At 37.5% G+C, this 27,608-nt stretch overlaps 1 protein-coding gene and 1 long non-coding RNA gene across 4 annotated transcripts in view; one reads left to right on the top strand and one right to left on the bottom strand.

The window, feature by feature from the left end:
- Nucleotides 1–27,608, bottom strand: part of UMAD1 (UBAP1-MVB12-associated (UMA) domain containing 1) — an 81,454-nt gene that overhangs the window by 12,863 nt on the left and 40,983 nt on the right. For all 3 annotated transcript variants that reach the window (XM_055706877.1, XM_055706878.1, XM_055706876.1), the window contains exon 3: nucleotides 5,738–5,823. In XM_055706877.1, the coding sequence (XP_055562852.1) occupies nucleotides 5,738–5,823 (86 nt within the window). The remainder of the gene's footprint in view (nucleotides 1–5,737; nucleotides 5,824–27,608) is intronic.
- On the top strand, nucleotides 812–4,431 carry LOC114014813 (uncharacterized). The gene is made up of 2 exons (XR_003558456.2): nucleotides 812–951; nucleotides 3,165–4,431. It is a non-coding gene; the product is annotated as an uncharacterized LOC114014813 (long non-coding RNA).

Here is a 27,608-nt window from a genome sequence, read left to right as displayed (position 1 = left end):
TGTAATAGCCCACTGCATTACTTTTTTGAAAATGAACTGGGTTTTGAGTTCAGAAAGGAAGCTGGTGACAATCAAGTTAATTCACATCTCTCAATTCCCACTCCAGATCCCTATATCTAAAAATACAATGCTTCCCTTTAAGAAAAAGACAATGGACATAGCATTCTTGACATTACTATGATCACTGAGTATCTGAAATAACCCCAGCTGCATTATCATGTTACACAGGTAACAAGTCTAACTATTCACTTCAGAATTGAAAAACACCCTACAAGGTGATGGTCTTACAAGACACCCCCAGGTCTTACTGGTTGACCCTGGTTCAATAGATTGCACAAGTCAGAGTTTACAAAATGTTGCTTGTGAGGCCATTGGGACTACTCCTTTGTGACATGCAGAAGCAGACTTTCTTATAGATGATCATGTTGCTTAAATTTTACATAGGTATGTATATATACCTAATATATTTATATATAATATGTACATACACCCTTCCCCTACCCCCTAAGTTGCCCAACTGTTGAGGGCAAATAGAAGTCCACTGGTCCTTACATTCTGGAGATCTTCCCAGTATGAGAAGACCTCTGAAGTATTTTGGTCAATTGTCAAACAGAGAGCAATATGAAAATATAATTTATATTGTATATTGTATAATATAATAATATTGTATAAGTAAATATGCTATTCCATAGTAGTAGTTGTAATAGGTAATGGGGGGGGAGGTTGGCTGACTGGGCTACTTACCTTCATTCTCAGTAAGATCACCACCATATACTATGCCTTTCTTATCATATGGCAGCTCTACTTCATACACACTTTCAATCTGTGGCTGCACATGAATCCGCCAAAGAACTGCGAGCTATTTATTATACATGCAAAAGATGGAGGGAGCTAAGAAAGATGATGTCCATTGCAGCTGCCAACGCTGAAAACTCATCATCTTCTTTAAAGGTAATGTTAAAACTTCACTTCTAATAGCTTATGATCATACACAATAGTTGAATAAAATGTAAGATCTTTATTCTGATGGTACCAGCATTCAGAGAAAAGTACACGCTTGATGACTTGCTGCAGACAGTCTTATTCCAGTCCCTGCTAAGAGTAGATAATTTCATTAAGTGATTATTGCTTACATACCCAATTAAGAAGAGAGAAAATATGGACCAAAATGCTTTAAGGGCTTTGTACATGAACAAGAAGATCTTGGAGTTAATATGACATATAACAAGCAATTAATCTAACCAGGACATGACTAAAATTCTACCTTATGTGATCTTAAAAAAAAAAAAAAAAAAAAGGCGCTAATCTAAGCAGCAACATTTTCTATAAACACTATATATTATCAAAATGGAGCAAACTAATCATGAACATTGGCCAGCAATTTTGAAACATAAACCACCTTCTCTAAAGCATATGTAGGGAATTTAAAATGATGCAGTAAATCTAGCCCAGAACACCTTTCTTGAGATTTTAGATATGTGACCCTCTGAACCATAAACTAAGAATTGGGTGACTGAACAGAGGCACGATCAGTAACGGCTCCTTTTCCAGTAACTTGTAAAAATAATCCAGACAGCCAAGCTTTAGTAAAAACTGGGCAATAATAGGTCTGAAAGAGCCAATTAATGGTTTTGATTATTTTTTTTAAAAAAAGAAAAACAAGACAACATTAGCAGTATTCATGCCCTGGAATTATATCAGGTGATCTGCTCAAAGGATACTTTAAAAGTCTATCAACCTCAGCAATATTTGCTAACTTCTCTAGAAGAGTAAAAAGAAAACTAAATTAATTTTTTCCCCTACTGTGTGTACTCACAGCTCCCATTATCTCTTCCTTCATATTTTATATCTCATAGTACTTCTGTCTTTCCAATTGACTAATATGACCCCTAACTAGATGCCTAGGAAACTGTTATTTATATCTATTCAGAATCCTTACATAGCACCTTTACAAAGGATCAATTTAATGAGGACATTATCTGCCAGTTCAGATATAAAATTATTTTCTCTACTTTATTTGGATACTTGCCTAAAACAGTGCACGCCACTTCTGCACTAACATGGATAATTTTAAATTTACTTCAGGGAACATGGGCTTTCTATATGCTACGTTCTCAGTTTTTAGTAGCAAATTATGAAAAGAAAGGGCACAAGAACCATAACAGAACTACTGCAATTCATAAAGAAAACTATGTCCTATGATGATAAGTATCACAGCAAGGTATATAATTAAGAGTGGCTATAACAACAACATATAAATTAGGTAATTATGGATTAAGCAATCCCTTGGGGGATTCCCTCTTGCCCTAGAAAATGTATAACAAGCTCCTTAGACAGAACGCAATAGCTATTAAGTATTTGAGGAAGAAATAGGACTATAAAGAAAAAAAGTCCACACACACAACACACAGCAAGAGAAAAATCTTAATTTACAATCTAAAGACGGCTCTCATTTTTGGTAGTTTATTTTAATACACTTACTTTTTTCACCCATTAAATCTGCCGACATCTGTTTGCTAAAGAGTGCATGTCAGATTATCAAGAAGTGCAGCATCAAATAAACATGAGCTGCTTCTTAAGGTGACAGTAGGGAGATACAAAACACTGCAGCTATTACTAGAAATGTAATTTTTTGTTGTTGTTGTTTCTTACATCAATTTAATAATCCCAGGTGTCCTGGACACCAGGCATACAATAATCTTCATAAATCCTAATTCACAGCCATACCATCTGTCAAAAATATTTTTTATGTCTCCTAACAGATATGCTATGTAATTGCTCTCACAGTAGGACAAAAATACACGGTTGCGCTAATTTGCTTTACCAATGGAATAGCTCATTATCAAAAATAACTCCACCACATTACTAGAGTTTCTAGCACTCTTCATATATCAAAACTAACCTTTCCATTCTGTTACTTTCTGTAACCTCAAATTCCCAGTGAAAGCAGATTGAATTATCTAGAAATTGTACTACAATACTGCAAGATTCACAAACATGAAAAAATAAAACCATAATATCTCTATTATGATGGTGCTGCAGTTACAATTAGAAGCTTTGTATTTCACAGTCACAAAGAGACTAATTTAAGTTCTCGGCCCTGCAGAGTGCTAAGCATTTTGGCCTCAATCCAGAAAAGCACTTAAATGTGCTATGTTTTTTAGTTCATGAGCCTCAAGCAACTTCAGCGGGATCATGTATGCTTGATTAAGCCCAAAGCACTCATTACCCTGCCGGACAATACATCTCCCTAGGACTGACTCGGCATCAGGAGATGACCCTCCTAAACCTGCTCAAGGAGACAGAGAAAATACTCCACATGGGAACGTTCAAAACAGGAGCTTCTGTTCCCACTCTCTGCAGCAAAAGATAACGTGTTTGGACTAAAGTTGGCCTTTGAGAACACCCTTCCTCCAACAAGTTTTTAAATACCTGCAGTTCCTCTAACATGCATGCAATATTAAAAACTTAAAATAATGCAGAATGCAGGTATGGCAATTGTTACAAGAGGTTCTGTTCAATGTTGCTGGTTGCAGTAAGACGATCTTGTTGTAAGCATTTATTTGTGCATTACTTTAAATGATTTATGCAAGCTGATATAAAAGTAAGTACTCGAGAATTCAGTAATTGTACAGCAAACAAATCCAATAGCACATAAGTAAATGGGAAATTCCAAAGATGACAACAGTTACCAAAAAATAGCTCAGAAGATACTTTCTTCAAAAAAATCACTCAACCTCATTTCCCTTTGGCATAAGGAAGTGACCCATGAATAAAGTATTACTTCATTCAGCTTTAAATCCTATTTCTAAAAGCACTTCCCATGTTCTACAAAGTCTACATCTAGTAAGTTCTAAAATAGTTTATATTTCAAAATAAAAGCAAGTTTCCAGCAATTGAAAGATACAGTTAAAGAACTAAACACTCTTCTGTTCAACTCAGCATGACAAATATCTGACACTATTTTGCAGTCTAAGTATCTTTTAACATACTGTACTATGCTTACAAAGTATTCCTGTTTTAATGCTAACACGTTTATTATTTCACTTAATGTTCTATGTCTCAATGACATTGAATACATAATACAGTGCTTTTCCAGTTTCACTAAATCAGCAGAGTTCTCCCACAAATTTATAGAAGTATACTCACCACTGCAAATAGGAATATTGCTTTCCTAATGGCCAGAATTATCCATTCAATTTCCATGATCCTCAGTTACTCTATTTAGTTTGAGAAATTGAGAATTCCTTCAAGTAAATTTGAAGTCCAAATACTGAAATCTAGACTGGAATTAATAACTTAGATACTACAAAATGCTGTATCTTAATTTAACTGCTGTTGTTGCAAGTCAGTTCATACAACTACCTTTGTGACACGTAAGTCTTTTAATAGAAAGGTAAAAATAAATCTTTTGGTTTACTTTCACTGTAATATCTGCTGTTTTATTTTGAAAACTTTGCTTCTTTCCTCTAACTCATAAACACTTAAAATCTATACAAGTCCCTATTTTACTGAAATTCCACACAATTGAACAAACCACTGATGCTACAATAACTGGCAGTTGACAATACCTAGTAAGAACATCTCATTAAAGGAAACTATGTCTTCTGCAGTAGGTAACCACAACCTCAATGCATTATATACTGCCTCAAAACTGCTGGACTTAGCTGCAAAACATCCTAGCTCTGATGTGCATGGATCCAGAAGTCAGACTAAAATTTTGCGATTAATTGTTATCTAATTTGTACTTCCACATTATCTGAAGGCAAACCAGTCATTACTTATGATGAATTAAAGATTTCTGTATCAGACATGGGGTTTAAGTTGAAAGTAAAAAAGGAGACTACAGATCACACACATGCTGGCCACTCTTAAAGATGCAACATTATCACACACACCCGTGATATACCAAGGGACTTAGCAATAATAAATATTAAAATGGCATTGAGAAAAGAGAGACAGAGACACAGTCAGTTGCAAGCTAGATATAAGAAAGACAGAAAGTATAGGTTAAGCAAAAAAGTAAAAAAGAATCCACCACAAAAGCACAAAAAGTCCAAGCAAAATGTCTCATAGTTATCTTGCAAATATCTAAAACTATATGGCAATGGAAAACAGGCCCATACTCATTGCAAAAACATTTTCAGAGGAGGCAGAGAAGAAAATATGTGTACATTATATGCAGAAATATGCTTAAAAGCACTCTTTGGTATACATGGATTAAATATTACATAAACCAGATGAAGAAAAAGAAGTCCAGATTTACAGCCACAGAGTACTGAAACAGAAAGCAAACACAAAATTAAGACAGTCTATTATACTCACACATTTACAACATGTTACTTATAATGGTAGCTGTGGAAATAAATGACTTATGTAAATGTTTGACATTTTTCATCACTACCTCACCACACTAATATTTCTATGCAATTCATTAACATGCTAGCTGCAATTTCAGGCTTGCACATCTCAAGTATGACAATAAGATACTCAGCAATACCATACAGCCCAGCCTTCTTTCTATTTCTTCTACAAATCAGTATCAGTGGCCTTGATAATATTGCCGTCTACTTACTAGCAGTGCTTCTTTTACGATAGATGATAAGGAAGGCTGAGTAGGCACTCAGTCTATGGAAAATGTGAATACATTGAAACCTTCTCCTGCAGGACATCCATGCTTCTTAAATAAGCTGCTACGGAAGTTTCACCATGTGCACATACATAAATAGTCTCCTACCTGTGGAGGTTGGTTGTACATTGGCCTGGTCTCTGGAAATGAAGTTTTATCCTTTGACTCTCTACTTTCATCATCAGTTGTGTCACCTAGCAAAGTAAAAAAATACCTATTAAATCACTGAAATCCTTCATATTTTATATAGAATATTAAAACCTCTTGAGTCTTCTTAAAATCAAATTATACAATTCCCTGGAAAGGGGGAACTCTGTTGCCACATTTATATTTTATGATTTTCGCAAGAAAAGAGAAAAACATTGAGAAGTGGTCTGCAAAACCCAGGAATAGGTCTGTGTCAGTTAAAGGGGAAAATTCAGAGGAAAACAGAAAGAAAAAAAAGCATGGCCCCTACTTTTGCATACTTTAGGGCCTTCAAGTTCTAATACTGGCAAAGCGTCAAACAAAGGAGACATAGCAGTATGAGTATCTGGTGCAAAGGCAATGCCAGGTGCACACATCCATCACGTCCCAATCCCACGTCAGGCTAGGAGGACATGGGCACCCTTACTTTATCCTCATTTGTAACCTTGTTTCTATAGAGAGGACACCTGTGCAGGAGTGCTGAAATAGCGACCCAGCATACCAAGAGGAACTGCCTGGTTGTGACTGCACCTGGACAATGACTACTTGGCAGGCTGGGCACTAACCTCCCATTGCATACATGTGGCTACCTCTGCTCAGGACTTCACTGAGGAAACAAGATTCAGTTTATCCCAAAAGCTGCACCTGGTACCAATCTAAAATATGCAGATCAGTGATAAACTAGAGACAAGAGTACTTAAATCTATTTTAAAGACAGAAGGTACATTATTAATTTTATTAAAAAGGTAAAGGTAGTAAAACAAAAAAAAAAACCAGAACCCAGCATTTGTTTCTCAGATACTGTAAAACAAGCATCCACCTAGTCTGTCTTCTCCAACCTTCTTTGTCAGTGGGAGGGTGTACAAGAAGCTGTAAAGATTTTATGGCTTACCTACTTCTGCTGTTTGTGCTACTCAGTAAATAGTTGCTAAGAGGAGACAACTTAGAAAGGTGAAAGATTTAGTCACATAATTCTAGTTTTAATTTTATTTGAACTGATACTGCTTTCCATAATGGAGTATTTTGAAAGTCTGTATCCTTAAAGAGTCCTGCAGCAACAATTCTAAAGGGTTTAAGTTACCCTAGTTTAACTCCTTCACTAAGCCCATCTTTTTGGTTGTCCTGTTCCATTTTCTCCAGAAGAAAATTAACTCCATCCTAGCCAAAACCAGGACAGAGTGCAAACAAGTTTAAATCACAGCAAATTCAGGCCAGATCAGTTTCTGAGGTAGTAAGGGCTACTTAAGCAGTTGAAAACATCCTAAGGAAATGGTGTCTCTAATCAGTGGTCCACCTCCAAAAGATTTCAGAGGCAGGCTGAAGAAACATGTCATGAATCGTTTTAATCCTGCCAAGACAAGGAATATGAATGACCTTTTGTGTTTCCTTCTAGTCCTACATTCCATGAAGGATGCAGGAGGAAAGACTCCACAGGATACCCCTCCCTAAAATCAGGATTTGTCAATGGAACTTAAGCTGGCTGCATGGAGATGCACGAAACTGCAAGTAGACTGCAGCGAGCTGAACAAAGACTCACGCAGTGTGTAACGGAAAAGCTGCACAGCCAGCCAGTAGCAAAGGGACAGCTAACTGAAGTCAGTGCGAGGACTCATACTGGGTAAAGTTGGACATATGTATAAACATACTGAAAGAGTTACACCAGAGATTTAAGAAACACAGGAACCAACTTTTTACTCCTTGTCTTTACTCCTGAGAAAAGCACTTAGAATTTTTTATATGCAAAAAACAAAATACCAAATCAATGTGTGCTAATGCTACCCAGAATATACTTTCTTCCTGTGATTAGTTTTCCTTAAGATGAAAACAAAATTTTGATTGAAATTGGGACAAAAAGGTCAAAAATGTAAAAATCTTCACAGGAAAGGAGGAATAAGAACAGCTCACTTGGAGAGAAATTAAGTTTGTTGACCTAGAATTTACATCCAGCTCCCAGAGGTCATAAGCTCTTAAGGAGGCCAAAATGTAACAATATTTATAGTGTTTCACATTCAAATTGCCTTTATAAACTGGGGAGGGGGAGGGAGGGAGCAAATGGGAAAGCCCCCAGTTCTTGCCATATTTTCAGGCATATGGTCCTGCAAAGATAAGCCATGAATCTTTGTATAGACTGTTATTATTTGAATTACCAGAGTTAAAACAGCTACAGGCAGCTGCACACCAAGCTCCCCAAGATTTCCACTAGGATAGAAAAGTTTTCCAGAGAAATGAGTATTGTTGGTGTGCTTCTTTCACTGGTTCCTATCTCAAATATCCAAACATATTAGTCATCCTTATTTCTACTCTCACGTACCTCCCCAGCTCTACCAGTTCCCAACCTTATCAAGCTCACCACAGCTGACTTGTCTTGTTTAGCCACCCCAAAATTTTTTGTTCAGCTTGCCATTGACAGAAATTCTAACCTCATCCCTTAACTGGAAGTCACAGTTTCTCATCCATCTTCAGGCTCAGCCTTTCAAATGCTTCCCTCTGATCTGCCTTTTCCTCTTTTACACTGCAATCCTGCAATCTCCTCTTCCCATCTACCTACATGTTAGGAAGGTGGATGAAGGTAAACACCAGAAAGTGAGAGCATAGACCTTTGGGAGCAGGAAATAATGTGAGCTCTTTTGAGCACTTCACACATTCTGAGTGATATTTTTTCACTGAGGGGAAAAAAACGAACAACCAAACCACCCCTCCTCTACAAACATCCTGAAAAAAACCCACAACCAAACCCAAACAACTCCTCTTACATAATCCCCATGTAAATAGGTATATAAATACAATTTCGCCAAACTAAGCAAACGAAATCTGGCCCTGAAAAAATCACAAACACACGTCCTTAGTAGGAAGGAATACCAAATCACCCAACACCACTCCCAAAAAAAGTCCTTCATCAGAATCGAATTGCAAGTATTTTCATAGATAAGGCCAGAGACCACCATAACCATCTATCCTAACCTCCTGTATAAATACAGACCATAAGACTTCTTGAATTAATTTGTTTGAACTAGAGCAAGTTTAAAGCTGCATTTTAATTAAGAGATAACTGACAAAATTATTCATTTTACAAAACAATTAGATTCTGGCTCACATATCCCTTGGCTTAAAAGCATTATGCAAAGTTTTCATCATAAACCTCCTATTAAAAGAAAAAAAAAATAAAAAAAAAATTCAAAGTCCTCTATCTAAAAATATATACTATTCAGGGATTGCAAGAATTAGAAACAAAGAGTGCTCCATGTAGTGTAACAGGTTTTAAACATCAGCAGCATAATCTGTAATATGCAGGACATGACTGGGAAAATTTATCAGGAAAAATTTATTCATGCTTATTGCTGTAAAATATTCCCTTACTTATCAATGGGAAAATATTTACAAGTTTGAGAAGAGATCAGTAGACATATTTATCCTACTGTCCAGATGAACCCATATTTCAAATCCTCAATCTTGGGAAGCTGTTTTTAAGTTATATTAAGCCTCTTCCAGGCCCAAATAAATGGTGTTGCACTCAAAGGTCAAACATACATTTTTCCTTTCACTGAGCTGGTGCTGGATTTACACCAACATTCTCCGAGTTCCACTGGTATCTTCTTTTTCCAAGAACTGAAGCCAGGTGTTGCACAGGAAAGAAATACCCAGTCCAGTCTTCAGTAAGTACTATGTACATCCCCGCTCCGACCTCAGAATTTTTGGTTTCTTCAGAAATCTGCATTCAGCTGCGTATCTGGACCTCGGCAAACTCTCTTATAGAAAGGTTCAACCACAAATTTGGCTTCTACTCAACAAGGAAGTGGCATTTCTATTTATACTCTTTCCTTTTCCAGCATTTTGTTATCCTCAAGCTGTGTAGTCTCCTGATCAACAGACAGCATTTAAAAGTCTATCCCACAGTTTCAAAAATTAAAACTAATTGTAAATATATTTTAGAGTCTTCTGTAATCTGGATTGCCATTTGCCTGGTCTGTGCAAGAATCCCGAGACAGTGAGGCATGTGCAACACAGCAAGCAGTAACTAGGTACTAAATAAATGGATTTTCAAATGTCACCTTCAGTTTCAAAGAATGAAGACAGTTATTTTCCATTATACTTCAGTTAGTTGCTTAACTCTTCGTTGCCTGTTATCTTCTTTACCCTGCATAGAAATGGCAAGAACAAAGAGTATTTTGGCTTCTACTTAGAAGCAAAAAGACAAAATGTTTTAAGAGAGGATTAGTAGGATCTGAAAACAGGAGAGGCTGACTGTGGAAGCATCAAGGTTTTACTGCAGTTTCATGCCCCTCCTTCTTATTTTTAAATCCTTCCCTGTCTCCCTGAGCTAAGGAAGAAAGACGAGAAGAAAGGCCAGACACACCAATTTTAAGTCACCCTGCTCCAGAATAAACTATGAGAATTTCAGGCTTCAGTCCATCAACAGTGGCAGCACTTTCCATCTGCAATGGTATTTAAGAGGTACTGTAATTCCCTCTGAACGTCTGAGTCTCAGGAGTCCCTACAATCACACTACCATGTAAAGGGCTTTGAGAGTACCACTTCTGAGTTCTGCTCTTCTCAGCCTGATTTAAATAGCTCCCCTTCAGCAGGGCTAAAATCTGTTTCTGCTCAGTCTCTCCCCAGCCCTGGTTGTTTCTCCAAAACCCACTGCCAGGGTCTCACAGCTTCCATTTACTTCCAGCACCACTGCAAGTTTATTAGTAAAAAGTTCTTTTCCTTTCTTTGTGCACGCAGCAGATGGGCGATCAGCAATGGATGTCAAGTGGCTGCTGTTCTCCTCACTGCCATTTCCATCCTCAAGCCTCATCTCTATCACACTGGTTTCTTTCAAGAAGAACCCATAGCCACATTTCGTGCCAAAGAAGAGTGCTGAGCTGCCGATTCAGGGTATCAGTCAAATATGTTTACCAGCCAATTCCTACCCAATGAGTGAGCTGGTGACTGCATTGGGCTGATACCAGGGAACACTGATGGCAGTACCCAGAAGACAAAATTGTGCTGGTTTTATGGGATCCAGCCACTTAACAGAAGACCGAGGGAAGAACTTCAGAAAATTTGCTACTGGGCATAGAATCAAAAAAATGGTTTGGGGTGGAAAGGATGTTTAAAGATCATCTAGTCCATACTCCCTCAATGGATTGTACACAATCACAGCAAAATATTATAATAAACTGTAAGCAATTTGACAGTTCCCATTGGAACAGACCACTCAATGATCCATCTGAATTAAATAAGGCACTGGCCAGTTGCTGTCCTCTTCAGTGGGAGAGATGGGACACTGATGGATAGGTGATGCTTTTCTTTTCTTAAAAGTGGTACTACCATTCTGTCTAGCATTTATGCTATAAAACTTATCCGTGAATCCTCATTAGCTTCCATGTGCACATGGCCAAGACATAAGTCTTGTAAGAATACGTATAATTGGCAAAACAATGAAGTCATGCTAGTTTCATGTCACCTCATCCTGATTTCACATTAAAGCTATTCATATCAACAGCAGTTTCACTTCTACAAGCTAATAATATCCCCTAAAAATCCTGTATATCAGCAAAAAGATTTGCCACAGCTGCAGGTTTCAGCAAAACAAGAGTTTAAAAGTTTACGCTGTGTAAGGGTGAATGAGAAGGAAGTCTGTATAAGCCCACGTTAAGGCAGAGGTCTGTGTTAGCCTAAGCACACATATCTAAGTCTTTGGCAGCCTTATACTGAGTTTCAACCCTATACCTAAGGGTACTAAGCAGTCCTACAAATAAATCTTTAATCAGAAGTAGAACTTCCCAGAATCTTCTCTAATTATCCTGACAAATCATGAGAAAAAATCTATATAAACCCTGCAGAGTGAGAACCCAGAAGACCAATTTCTTCAAATTTGTAAAAGGGAGACAGTAGAGGTAAACATTATCCTGAATGTTCTTGCATTTAAAGACATGAAGCAACAAGGTTCAATCCTTTCCCAGTCAAGAGGAATAGCAAATCCAACTACAGCACATGCCACTGAAGATTGTGGGAGTGGCACTCCAAATTGCCACCCAGTTTCATTTTGGTGTCCCATCCTGCTGCAGGTAATCTTAATGTAAAGTCTCCATTTTCCTAAACAATTCTGTCAGGGTTTTCTCAATCCACATCCCACTACCAAGATCACAGCAAAATTACAGATGAAATACTCACTACAGAAACTTTTTTATTTCCCCCTAAACAAAAACTTTTAGGAAAATGGCAATAGAAAAACAGTTTGAAAGATTTAGAGGCTGCGGCAGAGTTTCAGTATCCCTGATCCACACACTTAAGTTTGCAAAAAGCTTTTTATCTCTGTCTTCTTAGTATTTCTAACATTAGAAGTTTGACTTCTTTCAAAGCTTTCCTGGATCCTAAAACAAAGAACCCTTAGAGTTTAAATCCAACCCCATCTCCAACCACTTCACTAAATCATTCCTACTCCCCCGACTCCCATTTATATGGCTTTCTTTTAAGAGGTGCCCAACTCTTTCAGAAAGCTGATAAATCAAAAATGAAAGTTTCACAGCAACATTTTGGTTGGAAGGGATCCCTGGAGGTCACACTAGCCCAACCTCCAATTCAGCACAGGGCTAATTTCAAAGTGAAACTATGTTCCTTCAGGTGCTTGTTCAGCTGAATTTTGAGTCTGCAAAGACAGAGATTCCACAGCCTCTCCTCACTTTCAGTTATATCTATCCCTCTATTTGCTGCCTCCAGGTTCACAGTCATATTCAAAGCAAGCTGTAGAATTCATCCATGAGCCAGGATCCCCTATGATAAAATGGTTTTTTTACTTCAGTTTTAACTTACGATACTTTCATGTCAAGCATAAAGAAATGCTGAGGATCAGTCTCATTATGATTTACTGGTGTGATGTATCCATGCAAGCACTTTCACCTCCACTGTATGTGCATACGAGCCTTTCTAAGTAGCCCACAGAATCACTGAACCCCCTCACCAAAGCACATCTTTCAACAGATCTCACTTTTCCATTTTGCTATTTAGAAATCTCATTCTTGAGTTCATTAACCTAGATGCTGCCACACCCTTTATCTAGTTTTGCTATCGGAACAAACAGGTGATATGATTATCAGCTACTCAATACATCCTTAGTACTGAAGCAACCAACATAGTACAGATCCAAGTAAGGGCTTATGACATACTCAGTCATTTTATAAGAAGTTGAAAACAAAAGCTACATAAGAGCGTAAGTCTTCTGACCCAACACCACTTGTGCTTATCTGGGCGTGTGTGCCAATGCCTCAGGGAGAACCTCAAAACTATTCACTCTCTTCCTTTGTTCAATTGATGCTGTTCTGCAGATAAGTCCCCAGCGTATCTATTATATGTTAGCATTTATCATGAACGTTGTACCTAAAAAAAAATATCTGAAAAACTGCCTGGAAGGCATAGATTAGATGTCATAGTCCAGTCTCTACATGCATTAAGTTGCAGTGACTGACATTCTTAGAGAACCTTTAAATCTTCCTGTAATGCACTTCATCTGCCAGTTAAGCCCCTCCTATTCATATCAAAACAAATGCAACCTTCCAAGCGCAAGTGAATCATACTTTCCTGTGAAAGTAAACCATTTAATCTACTTTTTTTGAAAAAAGAAAAGTTTTATAAGCTGATTACTTCTTTTGTTTCAGATTTATTGTTTACATAATCACTGAGTGTTAGCTTATTGTCATGGTCATCCAGGCCAGCTCAGTCATCCCACAGAATAAGTACATTGTTTTAAGGTTAAGAATAAAACAAGAAGTCCCTTAAATTTTTAGACATTTGGAGAAAAGTGAAAGATGTATACGCTTAGCATAATTCAGCTTTGCTATAGGGATGGACTTGAATGCAACAAGTGCTGAAGAAGCAGCAGTTTGCAAGCTAGATTTTCTTCCATCATTACAGTCTCCCACTAGATCCCTTTTGCTTTTCCAAGGGAGGGAAACTGGGAATAAAGACAATATTATTTGTCTTTATTTGTTCTGTTTCTTTTGCTTAACTTTGTCTTCTCTGCCTTTCATGAGAATATGACAGTCACGATCTTTACAATCCTTCCTGCAATTTCTTATTTTGCTTGGAAGAATGATAAAAAGCTTAATCTCAAAACAATTCAAGTCTTTACCTCTTCAGTTCCTGATGAGTGGTAAAAGGCTTTGGGGAAACATTAGTAACAACAAACCCAGTTGAAGACAATAGTACAGCTCACACAGAGTACTGCTGGCAAGCAACCTCCCCTTAAACACATTTTAGCAGTATCATTTTCTTGTCATTAGTTAAATCAACCTATAAAACCTATCTCAGATTACGGTCACAGGTGTTGTTGATTTATTTATTACAGCATTCAACTTTTCACTATGAAATTAAGACTTTTTCACAATCCTTGCTTAACTGTTTTATTTATTTTATCCTGTTTTATTCATGATTTGGTTCTAAAGGCAATCCTGTCCGGAATGAAAACAGCACATTGAAGCCCACTTTGATGAGGACAGAGATTTTCCTGGCACTTAAAAATCAGCAGTGTGGTCTGCCTGCTCAGTCTCTTTGTTACACTGTCTAACTTGCATGCCAGTAGGTCCAGCATGCATTAAAATTATTTGCCTGTCAAAAACTCAGGTGCTGATAGCCTAATATTTGCATATGAAGCTTGCTACATAAATGCAAATTACATTAGAAAACAAATAATGCAAGTTTAAGCTGGTTTCCTAAGGAATTAGATTTGCATGACCAATCTTCTGTCCTTGATAACGCAGGAAAACATTGTCAAATGTTGTTGAAACTGGCACAGAGACAGAAGACTTTGAGATGTTTGCAGAATATAATCATTTGCAGCTGGGTAGTAAAAAAGACCAGGAGTAATGCCCCTGCTGAAGGAAAAACCCACTGCACTCTGTTCTTAGCCTGCTAGCCAGTCAAGTGGCAGATACTGCCGTTGTTGGTCACCGGGAATGAAGGCAAGGAAGGCCACTAGAATCAAGCAGGGAAATAGCCAGGGCTATTGTAGCAGAGTAGGAGCACCAAGAGATCCTCAAGGAGGTCCCTGAGAAACTGAACTTCATAATTTCTCATATTCCAGAGAACATCATGTTTTATTCTATCTTGATAGCATTTCAGCTATGCTTACACAATGAAGAAGAGGGGAAAATCTCACAGAAAAAAACTGTAGATCAGTCATTCAGTCTACCCATAACAGGGCCACTTTGTCACACTAGTTGCTGTGGGATGCACTGTGAGGAGCAGGTGATCACATTGATATGGAGAAACAGTGTGAAATGGGGACAATGGACATCGATTGTGATTGTATATGTCTGCTCAAGGAATGTGGGTATGGTGACTGGTCATAGGTGTGGTGTCTGGTCACATAGGCACACAGCTTTGAGGAGACACCTAGCCTTCTTCCTCTAACAAAGGGGCTGTTTATAAAAAGGATGAGAAAAGGATGAGAGACATCCCAATGTTATCTAGAGGGAGGGAGTGCTAAGTCTTCTTGCTGGAGAAGATCAGATGGTCAGAAGGACATGAATCACCTACAAAACGGCAAGACCACCACATTCCAGGCAAAGGACTGATAAGCTAATTAACATACGAAGCGGGAGTAAGCGGGTTTAGGTAATGAATATGTATAGGCGTTAATTGAATATTCATTTGTTTTATTGTATAAATGTGAGATGGTTCGTCACTTCGGGCATGCACGCTTGTGGAGGAGCGATCCCCCGTGCATCTGCGCGCAATAAACATACCTACTTTATAACTTTCGAGTTACAGAGGCTAATTTCGTACGTCAACATAGAACCCCACCCCAGTAACTTGCCTTCATGCGTGAGCTGCTGCCTATAACATTCATGTTAGTTACTAAGAACTTTTTTTGTCACATCTTCTAGAAACTCTGAAAGTACCAGAAAGCTAAGTTAATACTTTGTGGGAGAAGAATTCATGTATAGGACAGAACACTTGTTTAAGGTAACTTTTATGAGATATAGTTATAATAAATCTTCTCCAAAGTAATAACAATTTCATACTCTCAGAGGCATGGAAGCTCCCACTCAATTCTGAAACAAAGTTAAGCAGAATTAGTTTAAAACTAAGTTAAACACCACACACAAAGTTATACAGCTACACTGATAACAGAGCTTATATGTGTCTGTGTGACATACAGGTACCAATACACCTGATGCAGAAAGTTAAATCACGGTATCTAAGCTTCTGTCAGAAGACTTACAAATACTGTGGCTCAAAAAGCTTTCCACCCTGCATTTTTCTGAAGGTTATTTTCTAGATGGCAGCCTGGCAATCTTATGTCCCTGTGACTATATAATGTCAATTCTGAGTAGAAAACCTTATGGTACATCCACTGCTACTTCTGCATTTCTGACACATGCTTGCAGAGTATTTCAGAACATAGAATATTTTGTTTTCCTCTAAAAAGAGGTATAAACTGTCTGTTTGGATTTTGTGCAGTAACAAGTGCAAGTTTATAAACATACCTAAAATTGTTACACAAAGGCTCTGAATATTAAAAAGAAAACCTACATCCAAAAGAAATCCCAATAAATTATTCAATAAAACAAATAAATCTACTTTCATAACTCCTTGAAATTTTACTTTTGATTTACACTGTTAATTCCATTGTATTATTACCAACTTCTGATCTACCTCAGATTTAGGAAGGGGCTCTAAAACCAACAAACAAACAAACATACAAACAAAATGGGTTAAGAAGTAGGCAGTCTCCTCACAAAATAAAACATAAATCCACTTAACCTGTCCTCAGAAGTGGCAAAAACCAGCACAGTAACTAATCTTTGGATCAGACCTCTCATGAGTCACCAGCTCCACATAGATGATTAAAAGGACTACATAATTTTATTTATTTATTTATTTATTAGAGTGCATAGGTCAAAAGCTAGGATTAACTAGGATTAATGTGTTATTTTCTAATTAATTTTGTGCTTTAAACTGGTTTAGTATTTCTAGGAACTTTATTTTAAAGCCAGCTTTGCAGGAGAAACTATACTATGAAACTTCTGGTTTACTTTTGACTTGTGCATAAAAAACATGGGGAAATGTTCATTTTAGCATATTATTGCTAGATTGCTTGATTTTAAAGACAATGGCATTTTGGATTCAGTACGTTAAAACCTTTCTAACCATTGTTTGGACCTTCAATTGCATTTTCACATTACGCAAACATGGTAGTGGCAATCTGTTATAAAAAAAAATTGAAATATCAGCACTAGCAGAATTCTCTAAAAGTATCTGAAAAGCAGGGCAGAAGTTAGTTTGCATAGAAAAAGAGATGAATGAGAATTTCTTAACAGAGAAATTCAGTTTACAAAGTCTAAAAAAGCCCTACTACATGAAAATATCGATTTACAAAGACCCAGGGGTAATGGTTGTAAAAGTCCAGCTGATATATTTTTGATTGTGTCTTTCAATGAAACGTCCAAACATTTGCATGTACACCAAAAAGTGACATTAACACTGCCCGCAAAGCAAAGAAAAAAAAAGGTAATTGTGCAGCTCTTTAATAATCCATTTTAAAAAAAAAACCACCTGCTTATATTCTTATCATACATGGAGAAAATGAAGAAAGGTCATAGCCAGCTGAAACTTTTATCATTAGCTGTTAATGGTGACTGAGGGCTACGATCACTTATGCCAAGTTATGCCCACATTGTACATCAGTCCCTTCCCTAGACTATATACAGAAATGGCATTTTCCAGCTGAAACAAAAACATTTCAATTTGTCAAAAAAAAACAACAAAACACCCACATAGTATCACACCAGCTTCACGAGCACAAAGGTGGATGGGCAGTTTTCAAAAAAAGAGCATTTCTTGGTTCCTGAGATTTCAGCCACCCACTTCCCCAGAGGCCTTGGGGAGCCAGAAGGGTGAGCTGCGGTGGATTTTAAACTCTGCAGCCAGGGTTTCCAGGGAACTCCAGGCTTATGGGCACTCAAAATCCATGGTGATATGTCAGCTTCACTAACAGGGGCTACAAGATCTAAGAAAAACTTCCTGATGTTCAAAGATGAAGGACCACTCTCACATGTTCAGCAGACCAGAAGTACAGAGGTTTCTGAATTCCCCAAAATTCAATGAGCAGATTGTCCCAGAGGCTGAAGTACAATTTTTTTCCAGGTTCTGTAGCTCCTTACCGGCTTGCTCAATGTCAAATTCTCAGACAGGTTCACCCTGCACATGCAATTTTTCTGCAGATTGTTTTCATGCAATAACACGATTACATTAGAATAAGTATCTGTTTCAAAACACAACACACTGAAAACAGAAAGGCCACTCTACAAAAACAAACTGCGTACATCTGGTAACTCCCTTCTGGCTACTATTTGAAGACTTTCAGTCAACCTGTAGTGTTAACATTATTACCTAAGGGTGAGTTTTCACAACATGGCTGAGTCAGTCTAACAGCTTGGTGCTGCCAATAGGAGCAGTCCTGCCACTCCCCACCTGCCCCAGTGCTCCCACTGTTTCCTTTGTGGTGGCTCCCAGGGTCTCCAGAGGTCTTCCAACCTACAGGAGCTCACTGAACTGGTTAAAAATAAACACACACATACTCCCTTTCTTGCTGGGTTAGTTTTCTGTCAGTTTAGTGAGCTAAATCACAGATGCCAAATGTACTGGCAGAGCTGGCACAAGAGTGATGGAAAGTAATTCTGCTTCCAGGAGCAAGAAGCAGGATGACTGGTTCTTCAGACAGTTAAGTGGCTCAGCTGTCCTGTGGAAACACACCCTATCACAGCAGCAGTCTTGCTTTCCACCATGAAAAGACAGAAGGCAGTATTTTGGACCTAAATGTAATCTCCACTCTAGATATTATACAGATCAACATGGAAAGTTTCAAAGGTGTGCTGCAGTCATATACCAAAAATATGATTAAATTCTTACACAAAAAACCCCAAATGATTTATTATATTAGAAAATGTTCCTTTTTGTTATTATCACTAGGCTGTAGGAAATGAGAGATTAATATGTCTTTTCAGTTTTCTTCCTTTTCTTCCTAAAGGGTCAACAGAGCAACTAGTTTTCTGTCTTTTGCTTTCTCCTCATGAGAAACTTGTATTAATTTTTACTTTGTCAGCTGCAGGGAATCAGAAAAGGAAATACCCACCACACAAAGCTAAATTGCTGCATTCATGGAGCCATCTCTAGAAGCAAACAACATTAGCCGGGATGACAGCTGTTTCAGGACTTCCATAAACTAGTTTTAAGAATTACTATGGGCAAAGTAATTTTATGAAAACCAGAAATCTTAATTGGTCAATGCAAAGAATCCACCTGAGTATTTAATTTAATTATCAACTGTGCATATAGCAGTAAAAAACCCAAGTAAGGTCACACAACTTTCATAAATTCTGTTCAAGATGCACTTATCTGAATCCTGAACATGAGGTGTTTTGTGAAGACCTGAAACACCTATTGATATTCCTTCCCATTTCTAGCCATACTCCTTACCACCTCCATTCTGAACTTGGTACTCAGAGAAAAGCACAGACCAACCATGTCACACTACTGTCTCCCTGTAAAAGAAGCCAAAGAACCAGACTACCCCATGCACAAAGAGCTGTGTTACCAGACACCTATTCAACAGGTTGAAAATTGGCAGATGAAGTTCTAGGTCACAAAGACCTGAACTCCTGTATCTGATAGGCAGCTGCTATGGTAGATTAATGATTTTCACAAAACAAGAGAGAATCAGTTTCCATGATGCAGTTACTGCTTTACACGTGCTCTACTTGGCAACATGTCCTATATTCAGAAACTGAAATCTTCACACTGTGATCTGTCCACAATCATTATGCAGCCTGATGTGCAGAAAAACTAGAAGGAAAAAAAATCCAGGGCCATGAACACAAAATGACACCCCTTTCTTCCCCAAAGACACAGCCTCTGTCTTTAAAACAACTGATTTCCTATTTCCTTTGAGAAGGGAGGACAACAGGCTTAGCACCTAGAGGTTTACGCACACAAGCACCGCAGCAGGACAGATAGTGTTCATGCTTGCCATTAGACCAACTCAAGGCTGCCAAAATGCACGGACCCATCTTTCTATTCTGAGCTGTTTGCTCCTGCCATTCCCTTTGTCTGTTCTGTGTCCACTCAGCGCTCTAATCCAGAACTGCTTCTGCTGGCTGAGTTTCTCCCACCTTAGTAAGCAGACCTGGCTCCCTATCAGGTACCTGCGTAGTACTGAGTGATGAGACACTAAGAGGCAACTGAGCAGCTACCAATGCCCGAGGATGCACTACCATTCACACCTCACATTTTGGTCTTCCCTCTTATGTTACCTGGCTCCACCACTCAACCTCTTTGAATCAATGCACTTTACTAGAACAGCACAACACTAACTCAGAAGAAAGATCATAAAATTGCAGAAAAATTAAATGGCAAGAATGTAGAGTCAAGAAAGTGGGATGAAGGAACCGGCCCTCCTTCGGGGGGGGCAAAAGACAAAGCCATTCTAAGACAGGGTGATTTTCTCAATAAAAGCAACTATTTCTGCATGCAATATGATTAGTTGTTTAACTTTTGCCTGGATAAAGGTGAGACCACACGAGTTGATCTAATCGCTCACCACCACTAAGGAGGGAAATTCCTGTTCCCTTCACTCAAAGGCCCTGCCCTTGCACTGACTATGACAAACATCAGACTTTCCGCTTATTAACCCATCTTTTTTTCTGGGAACTGAGCCAACTGACAAAATCCAGCAAACACTGGCGCTGGAGCAAAGTAATATTGACTGAAGTGGAGGAAAAGAGCACCTTTGCTTTTGGGTAGCAGCAAGCTGATAAAATCAGATTATCCTCACTTGCAAAACCACTACTGGCCAAACAGCTCTTAAATGAATAAGATCAGACATGGGAGAAGACAGCAGGCAGGATTTTGCCTTTGAGATATCCTAACTACTTAACTTTAAAGCTTTTGTGGTTAGAAAAAATTCCTTTGCTTTACTGTCCTGCCCAAAGGGATTAATTAGGAAAAAAGGCCTCAAAACCAACCAATCTCAAACTTTCTATGCAACTTGGAGGTTAGAAGATTGTTCCTGTTGGGAGTTTGACAAAAAGTAGGTGTGGTATACAAATGCACAAAATGTTTTGGGGCTAATTTATTGGGAAAGGGGAACAGCTGCAATTTAGTTCCCCAAGCAGCAATTGCTCACAGGCTTCCGTAAAATGTGACCAGGAGGCACCTATATTCAACACCTGTTCCCTATGCAGGGAAGCATCTTTCCACCCAGTGACTAAATCGGAATAATTGCTCTGAAATGAAGACATCTGAAGTCAAACACTCCTATAAGTGGCCTAATCCATGACTTCTGCACCATTCTCCAACATGAAGAGTAGACCAAACTTAGGCAGCTGTTCTGAAAGGTTGCTATCAGAAGAAAAGCTCTGCTACAGCGAGAAGACTTTCAGATATGGGATGTCAGCACGCCTCTAAGAGCATCCCAGCAACTGAAGAGATTTGGGGAGGAAGAAAATGATCTGGCACAAGAGACCCTGCTTTACTTACCTGAGGTCTATCCTGTAATGCAGCCACTCAATGTATTTTCTTTTAAGCATTGGTGCAGGTGAAGTGATGCCTGCAGTAAAGGAATGAGGTGGGAACAGGGGTCTCTGCCTTAATCATGGGAAGGTCAAAGTCAGAAGCACCAGGGGACAGGAACTGAATCTGCACCTGGACTTCAGTGTGCATGTTGAATGAAGGTGTTAAGAGAGGGATTCTGCATTAGCCTCACTTGAATGTTTCTAAATTAATAAAAAACATTGTAAAAAGTGGACTACAAGTGTGTTCTGAATCATGATTTCCTTCTCTGCATCTGCTGCTTTAATCAATTTACAATTATAGCTGCAGTGAAAAGTAATGAAAATACATCTTAGAATTAGTGTCTCTTTATTACTGTCCCTGAATCCCAAATCGAAAACTCAGGGCAGACCATAGAAACATTACCACTGTATTAATACCCAATCAAACCTTTCCAAAGCTTTGTCACAAAAGGTCACAGATTTAAGAAAGGGCTTCTCAGTTGCACAGACATGCAAATCATGACTGACTTTCACCATCTTACTTCAGATGCATGGGTGTCAAGTGAGTATATACAAAACTCAAATCACCAGCAGCACTTCAGAAAATGGAGTTCAGAAAACAGCCTGACCACCTTTTGATCTACCACGTGTGAGCTTCAAATACACCAGCCCTACCGACACTCTCAGTGTTCCCAGAGGTCCAGCAGGAAAACAGGATTATTTTCTTACCTCAACCCACATGGCAAAGATTCATTTACCTGTATTAACTGAGACCAGGCTGTTCTCATCTGAGGTCTGCATTACCTACCATCTTCCTAGCTTCCTTCCCACAGAACTAAGTGTCATTTGTGCTAATCAGTGCTAAGTGAACCAGAAATGAGAGAATGGCAGGGATCCAGCTGACTCATTAATACCAGTGTAAAGGATTAACCCTTTTACATTGTCTTCCCACCCCCCCACCCCAATTAGTCAGCATCAAAGAGGTTTGAGACTGTACACATTGAAACACAAAATGGAACAGAGTGTTTGAAAACAAAGGAGAATGTCTAGAAGCATCATCATATTCTGCCACAAGGACAGCTATCATCATATTACTTGAGAATAGTATTTTTTTAAAAGTTAAGCTAAACTTCATGTAAAAGGCAGCAAGAGAGTGAAATAGCCTGTCTGGACAAAGTGAAATATTCTGATCTGTATAATTAATCCATAACCAACTTGTTACATATATGAAGAACATAGTTCAGCATGAAACGTACAAGTAGCTAGTCCAAAATACAAAACAGTTATTAACTGTGACTATAAAATTACTACAAGATGTTAAACCGTGCTTATTTTTTTTTTCCTGTTTAACATATGGGTAGCACTTTCTGATCTGTGATGCTAAACACAAGATATTTTTGATTTAGTCAAACTGCTATTTAGAAAAACCCCTTCCAAAACAGTCAGTCTGAAGTTTTACATTATATGAGATGGAACACTTACTTCCCTGCTTTAAAAAGTTTTTAGAAAAGTGTAACTGCCACCAAAGATTAATGATTCCTCTCAGTGCCTCCAGTAGCCTTCTATTCCATTTGATAAAATACAAGTGTCTATTTCTTAAAATAAGTGTACGTATGAACGTGTGACAGATATACCTACATTCAGACAAACATCACATCTCAGACAATTTAAGAAAACCCCCTCAGTTATATTCATAATAATGTTTTTGGGAAAGTGGGGCATTTCTCATTATGCAGGTATATACACACTTCACCAAAACCTGCAATATTGCACTGTGTAACTGGAATGTTAATACTGAAGACTTAAACACTGGTTTATGCAATATATGTGAGAACATCACTATACATAAAATATTTCATTGTGTGGTAAATTCTTGCCTGTTGAAATGTTTCTCATCCTTTTAAAAATTCAGTTAGTTTAGCGAATACTCTGCTTTTAAGACATCCTTGCAGCATTTATATTTACTTCACATAGTCTGTCTCAATTATACTACAGCTGTCTCACAGGGCATAGGCTGGCCACCTCCATCATGAACAACCATCACAGAATCTGAAGTTCTTGATTAAAAAGCAAATGGTTTTGTGAGCCAAGCTAAAACTACCGCAGCTGCTCCATTTCACAAACCAAGTGCCATTCAGCTGGGAAGAATGGCACCGACTCTGAATTGTTCTTCCTGAGAGTTTTTACAATAAAAACAAACCACACTACTCCCAAATTTTCAAAGACTAAAAAAAAAAAAAAAAAAAAAAAAAAGTTTTCACTATTCTGGAAACAAGTGTTTTCTTTTTACTCAGAGCTTTTGGTTTCTACATCAGTGTTCCTCTATGGATAAAAAAAAAAACCCCAAAAACAAAAAAAAAAAAAAACGAAAACCACCCCCTCCCCCAAGCATACACACACCACACGGGTTCCTGTAGATACTTTTAATGACCATCTACAGCAAGTTTGCAGATATATTAAATAGGAACTGCAATTCTTAACTTAAAAAAAAAAACAAAAATGCAAATCAGGATACTGCTAATAAGTTGATCACTACTGAAGCTGTTAAATACTATATTCAGTGACAGGATAACTCCTGGAAATTATTATTATTATAATTATTTATTATTTAAAAATGATAAAAAGTAGCAATATCCTTCAACAAGACAAAACATCAATCAACTCCTGATCACTTGCTCTCTGAGAACATACATTTCTCTACAACACATGAAATAAAACAATCTCGTTGCAGCGAAGGTGCAGCAAATGAAGTCATAATATGTAATCTGGATAAAAGTCATGTTCAGTACAACTTGCAATTAACAGCTTTTGTATGTGTCACCTCATTTTTTTAGGTAATCACAAAAAAATGTGTTCATAATAAAAAAACATAAGACCAAAAACATACCCACAAAAATGCTGAAAGATAATTTTTTTTCTGCTTTGTTGAAACTGATCTAATGAAAATATCAGAACCAAAACCACTACACAGGTTTCCTACAATATCCTAATAACACCTTCTGGTCAGGCTAGCATGTTTCCAGGAAACACTTCACAGCTAAGTTAACTTTTACGCTTTAAAAATAGTGAGTGGTTAGTCAGATTTTTTTAGTTATTTGGCTACATTAAATTTATTTGATGTCTTAGTCAGAAATAAATTGGACGTTGCTGAAAACACTTCCCACTTCATTCAAATGAAAATATTCAGGAGTTTTCCCTAAGCTTACATTGACTGATGCAAAAATGAGAACCAACTCCTTCAAGGTGTTTAAATTCACTCATTTCCCAGCAATGGTAGAAAAAGCTGAGCTGCACAAAGGATTTTTTCTTACAAATATTATTTTTAGCTTTCCTATCACCATTTCATTTATTTTGCCTTTATCCCTATTGTACTTGAGCTAGGTTAGACATACCAGGTTAAGTATAGACTAGATACTACACAAGGCTTCAGAATTTTACCATTTGTAGCATATAAGAAGAAGAAAAAAAAAATCAACTTAGTCTACCTTCCTTTTCATTCTGCCCTTAGGAGTTGGAAAAGGTTTGATTCTGTGTTACCAATTAATGAGGACTGGTTTTAGGCTACATGTTTCGCTGCAGCATTTTAGAATGATTACAAGCAAATTTTACATATTTGTTGCTTTTTTAATGTAGTATGAAAGTAATAACTCAGAATAACAAACTAACAACACTGAATATCTTTTGAGTACTTCTTTTAAAAAAATCTCAGTATTTTAAGAACCAGGTGGTAGATCTGGCCTCGCAAGTCAACACATTCCATATGAAAATGTCAACAGATTTGTAAATTGTTTTTAAAGGGTTTTGTTAGTCTGTTCTGTAAACAAAAAGAGACACTGTGAAAGATGAAGAGAAAGTGAATGTTCATCTGCAAATGATAATTTCAAATGTCAATGGAAACACTACTTTCACTTTGAAAATCTTACATTTCATAGTATAGAAGTGATTTGTTTGGGGCTTTTTTTGTTTGTTTTTGTTTGTTTGTTTTTTCTATAGATAAATTCTGACCCTAAGAAAAACAAGGATCTATGATGGTCTTCCCACAGCTCCTGTCACAAAGTTATTGTGCACTTCCAGGATGTTTTGTTTGGGTCTTTTTTTTAGTCTTTGAGGCAGTTAAATTCAGCACAACTTTTTAACTTCTTGAAGCAAAGCTAGAATTTTCATTTTAGAAGGTACTCCTTATTAACTGTCAAACTGTACGTTCACTTTGGTAAGATTGCATATAAAATAGCTTAAGTACTGAAAATTCATACTTTTACGAGCAAAAGTTAATGATTTGAATCTACATGTGATTTTTACTCTTTTTATACACGTGTATCTGAAGGAAGAATCCTGCTCTACTTGGGATTTTCAGTTCTGCTATTTGAGAAGACAGGGAAGATGCAGGCTGCCTGGAGGCCACACAAAGTGACAAGGATAAGACTTCAATTTATTATGGTACCCACCAAATCCAGGTAAATGGACCTGATCTGCTGGTGTTCCCCAGCCTTTCCTCTAATACGAACATGTTTCTGAAATCAGGTATTTTGAGAATTATATGCACTTCTCTAAACACTGTAACCCAGCCAAGAGACTGTGTTTAAAGTTTTCCCCAAAGTACAGTTTACAGCAGTTTTCAGGTGAGATTAAAGATGAGAAAAGCAAACCAAACCACGTTCAACACAACGTAAGCAACACTCCTCTTTTAGTTTGGTCTTCTAAGAGAAGCAAGCAACTCATTTCAACCAAACGACACAAGGATTAAGTCTCAAAAATTATTACATCTTCACAGATTTCATGAACAAGGGAGCTATGCAGACAGGTATTAAACTCCCAACTGTAGAAAAACCTTCAGCCAGATTTTGCAACAAATCACAAGAAAAATCCCTTGTAGTCAGGACTCAGTAATTCCAGCTCTCCCAGAAACAGCAGTGTAACTTTTTTTAAAAAGTAACTTTTTTGTTGGCATGTGTTTTCAGGATGACTGACATAAGGAACAGGGAGGGGAAGGAAGGCATGAGTGGACCTACATACTGAGCCTATATTCACTTTGTTTTTTAAAGTGTCTTCAAAAAAATCATTTCTTGTTCTACTAGATCTCCTAATAATGCCTACTTGAAAAAGTTCTAAGATCTTTGTCTCCTCCAAGTCCTCCAGCATTATTTTTTAAAAGGCAAAGTTACTTATTTGCTGGTTGTTCTCCCTTTTTGTGTCCATCCTTTTTTCAATCACAGACGGGCCTAGGTCTTGTATCAGCAGGAAAATGCCTCACTAATTCATCAGGGGAGAGGGTGCAGGGGTGAAAACCATTACAAGTTTTTTTGATGTCTATTATGTGCCTATTACATGTGACCATTTTCTTATGGCAACCAAATATTTCTAGATGGGGAGAATACAAAACTTAAAGTCTAATACTTAATAATATAAGAAAGTCTAATCTTCAATAATCTAATAAACGTTTTCATCAAAAACATTATCCAGTCTGGAGGTTCTGAATTAAAAGAAGTACACAATCAGCTTTAGGATGCAAATGAAAGAAAATTGTTTTAACCATAATACAGTATTATGAAACTCCTTTTGTAGTTTTTACTCTCGATAATACTTTACAATTCACTCAGATGGAAGACCTGCTACTACAGCAATGTTAGTAAGATAAATCAGGTGACATTCCTTACGGGCTCAGAAGAAAGCTAGTAAGAAGCATGTAAATTAAGGTCAAAAATCTAAGTAAGACCTCAAAATGGTTTTGAAGCAACATTTTCACATATATATTCTTCATATATAGCTGCTTCAAAAGGAAACTGAACTTAGATATTTAGATATGTAAAATAAAAACTAACCACAATCTTGAAATACATTTTCATAAACACCAAAATGCACTACGCATACATAGCAGTCATTTAGCAGGTCTGAAAGTTTGTACTGGGTATCACAAGGCCTTTTATAAAGTACCTTTTCTGAAATCCCAACTATTTAAGATTGACAGGGATTTTGTGACAAAGTGCAAGGTACAACCTGCAAAGTCTAGATCAAAAATAAGACCAGAATCAGAAATAAGCAGACCTTACAGTATTTCAAGGGGTGAGAAGGAGTGTTTGGATTCAATTGCCACTTCAATAAAATACCCTGGCAGTAATGGAATCAACTGGATACCATCATAACCTTCGTTTGGAAGTAATTCTTGATAAACATTTTAAACAAGCTAGATATATGATAATCTACTATGAAAAGCAGTAAAATCCCAGGCATTTCCCTCCCACTTACTATATTTTAAG

The sequence above is a fragment of the Falco cherrug genome, chromosome 4, assembly GCF_023634085.1.
Source record: "Falco cherrug isolate bFalChe1 chromosome 4, bFalChe1.pri, whole genome shotgun sequence".
In the NCBI taxonomy this organism is placed as follows: domain Eukaryota; kingdom Metazoa; phylum Chordata; class Aves; order Falconiformes; family Falconidae; genus Falco; species Falco cherrug.
Note: the sequence above shows the minus strand (reverse complement) of the source record. Positions and strands in the feature narration are given on the sequence as shown.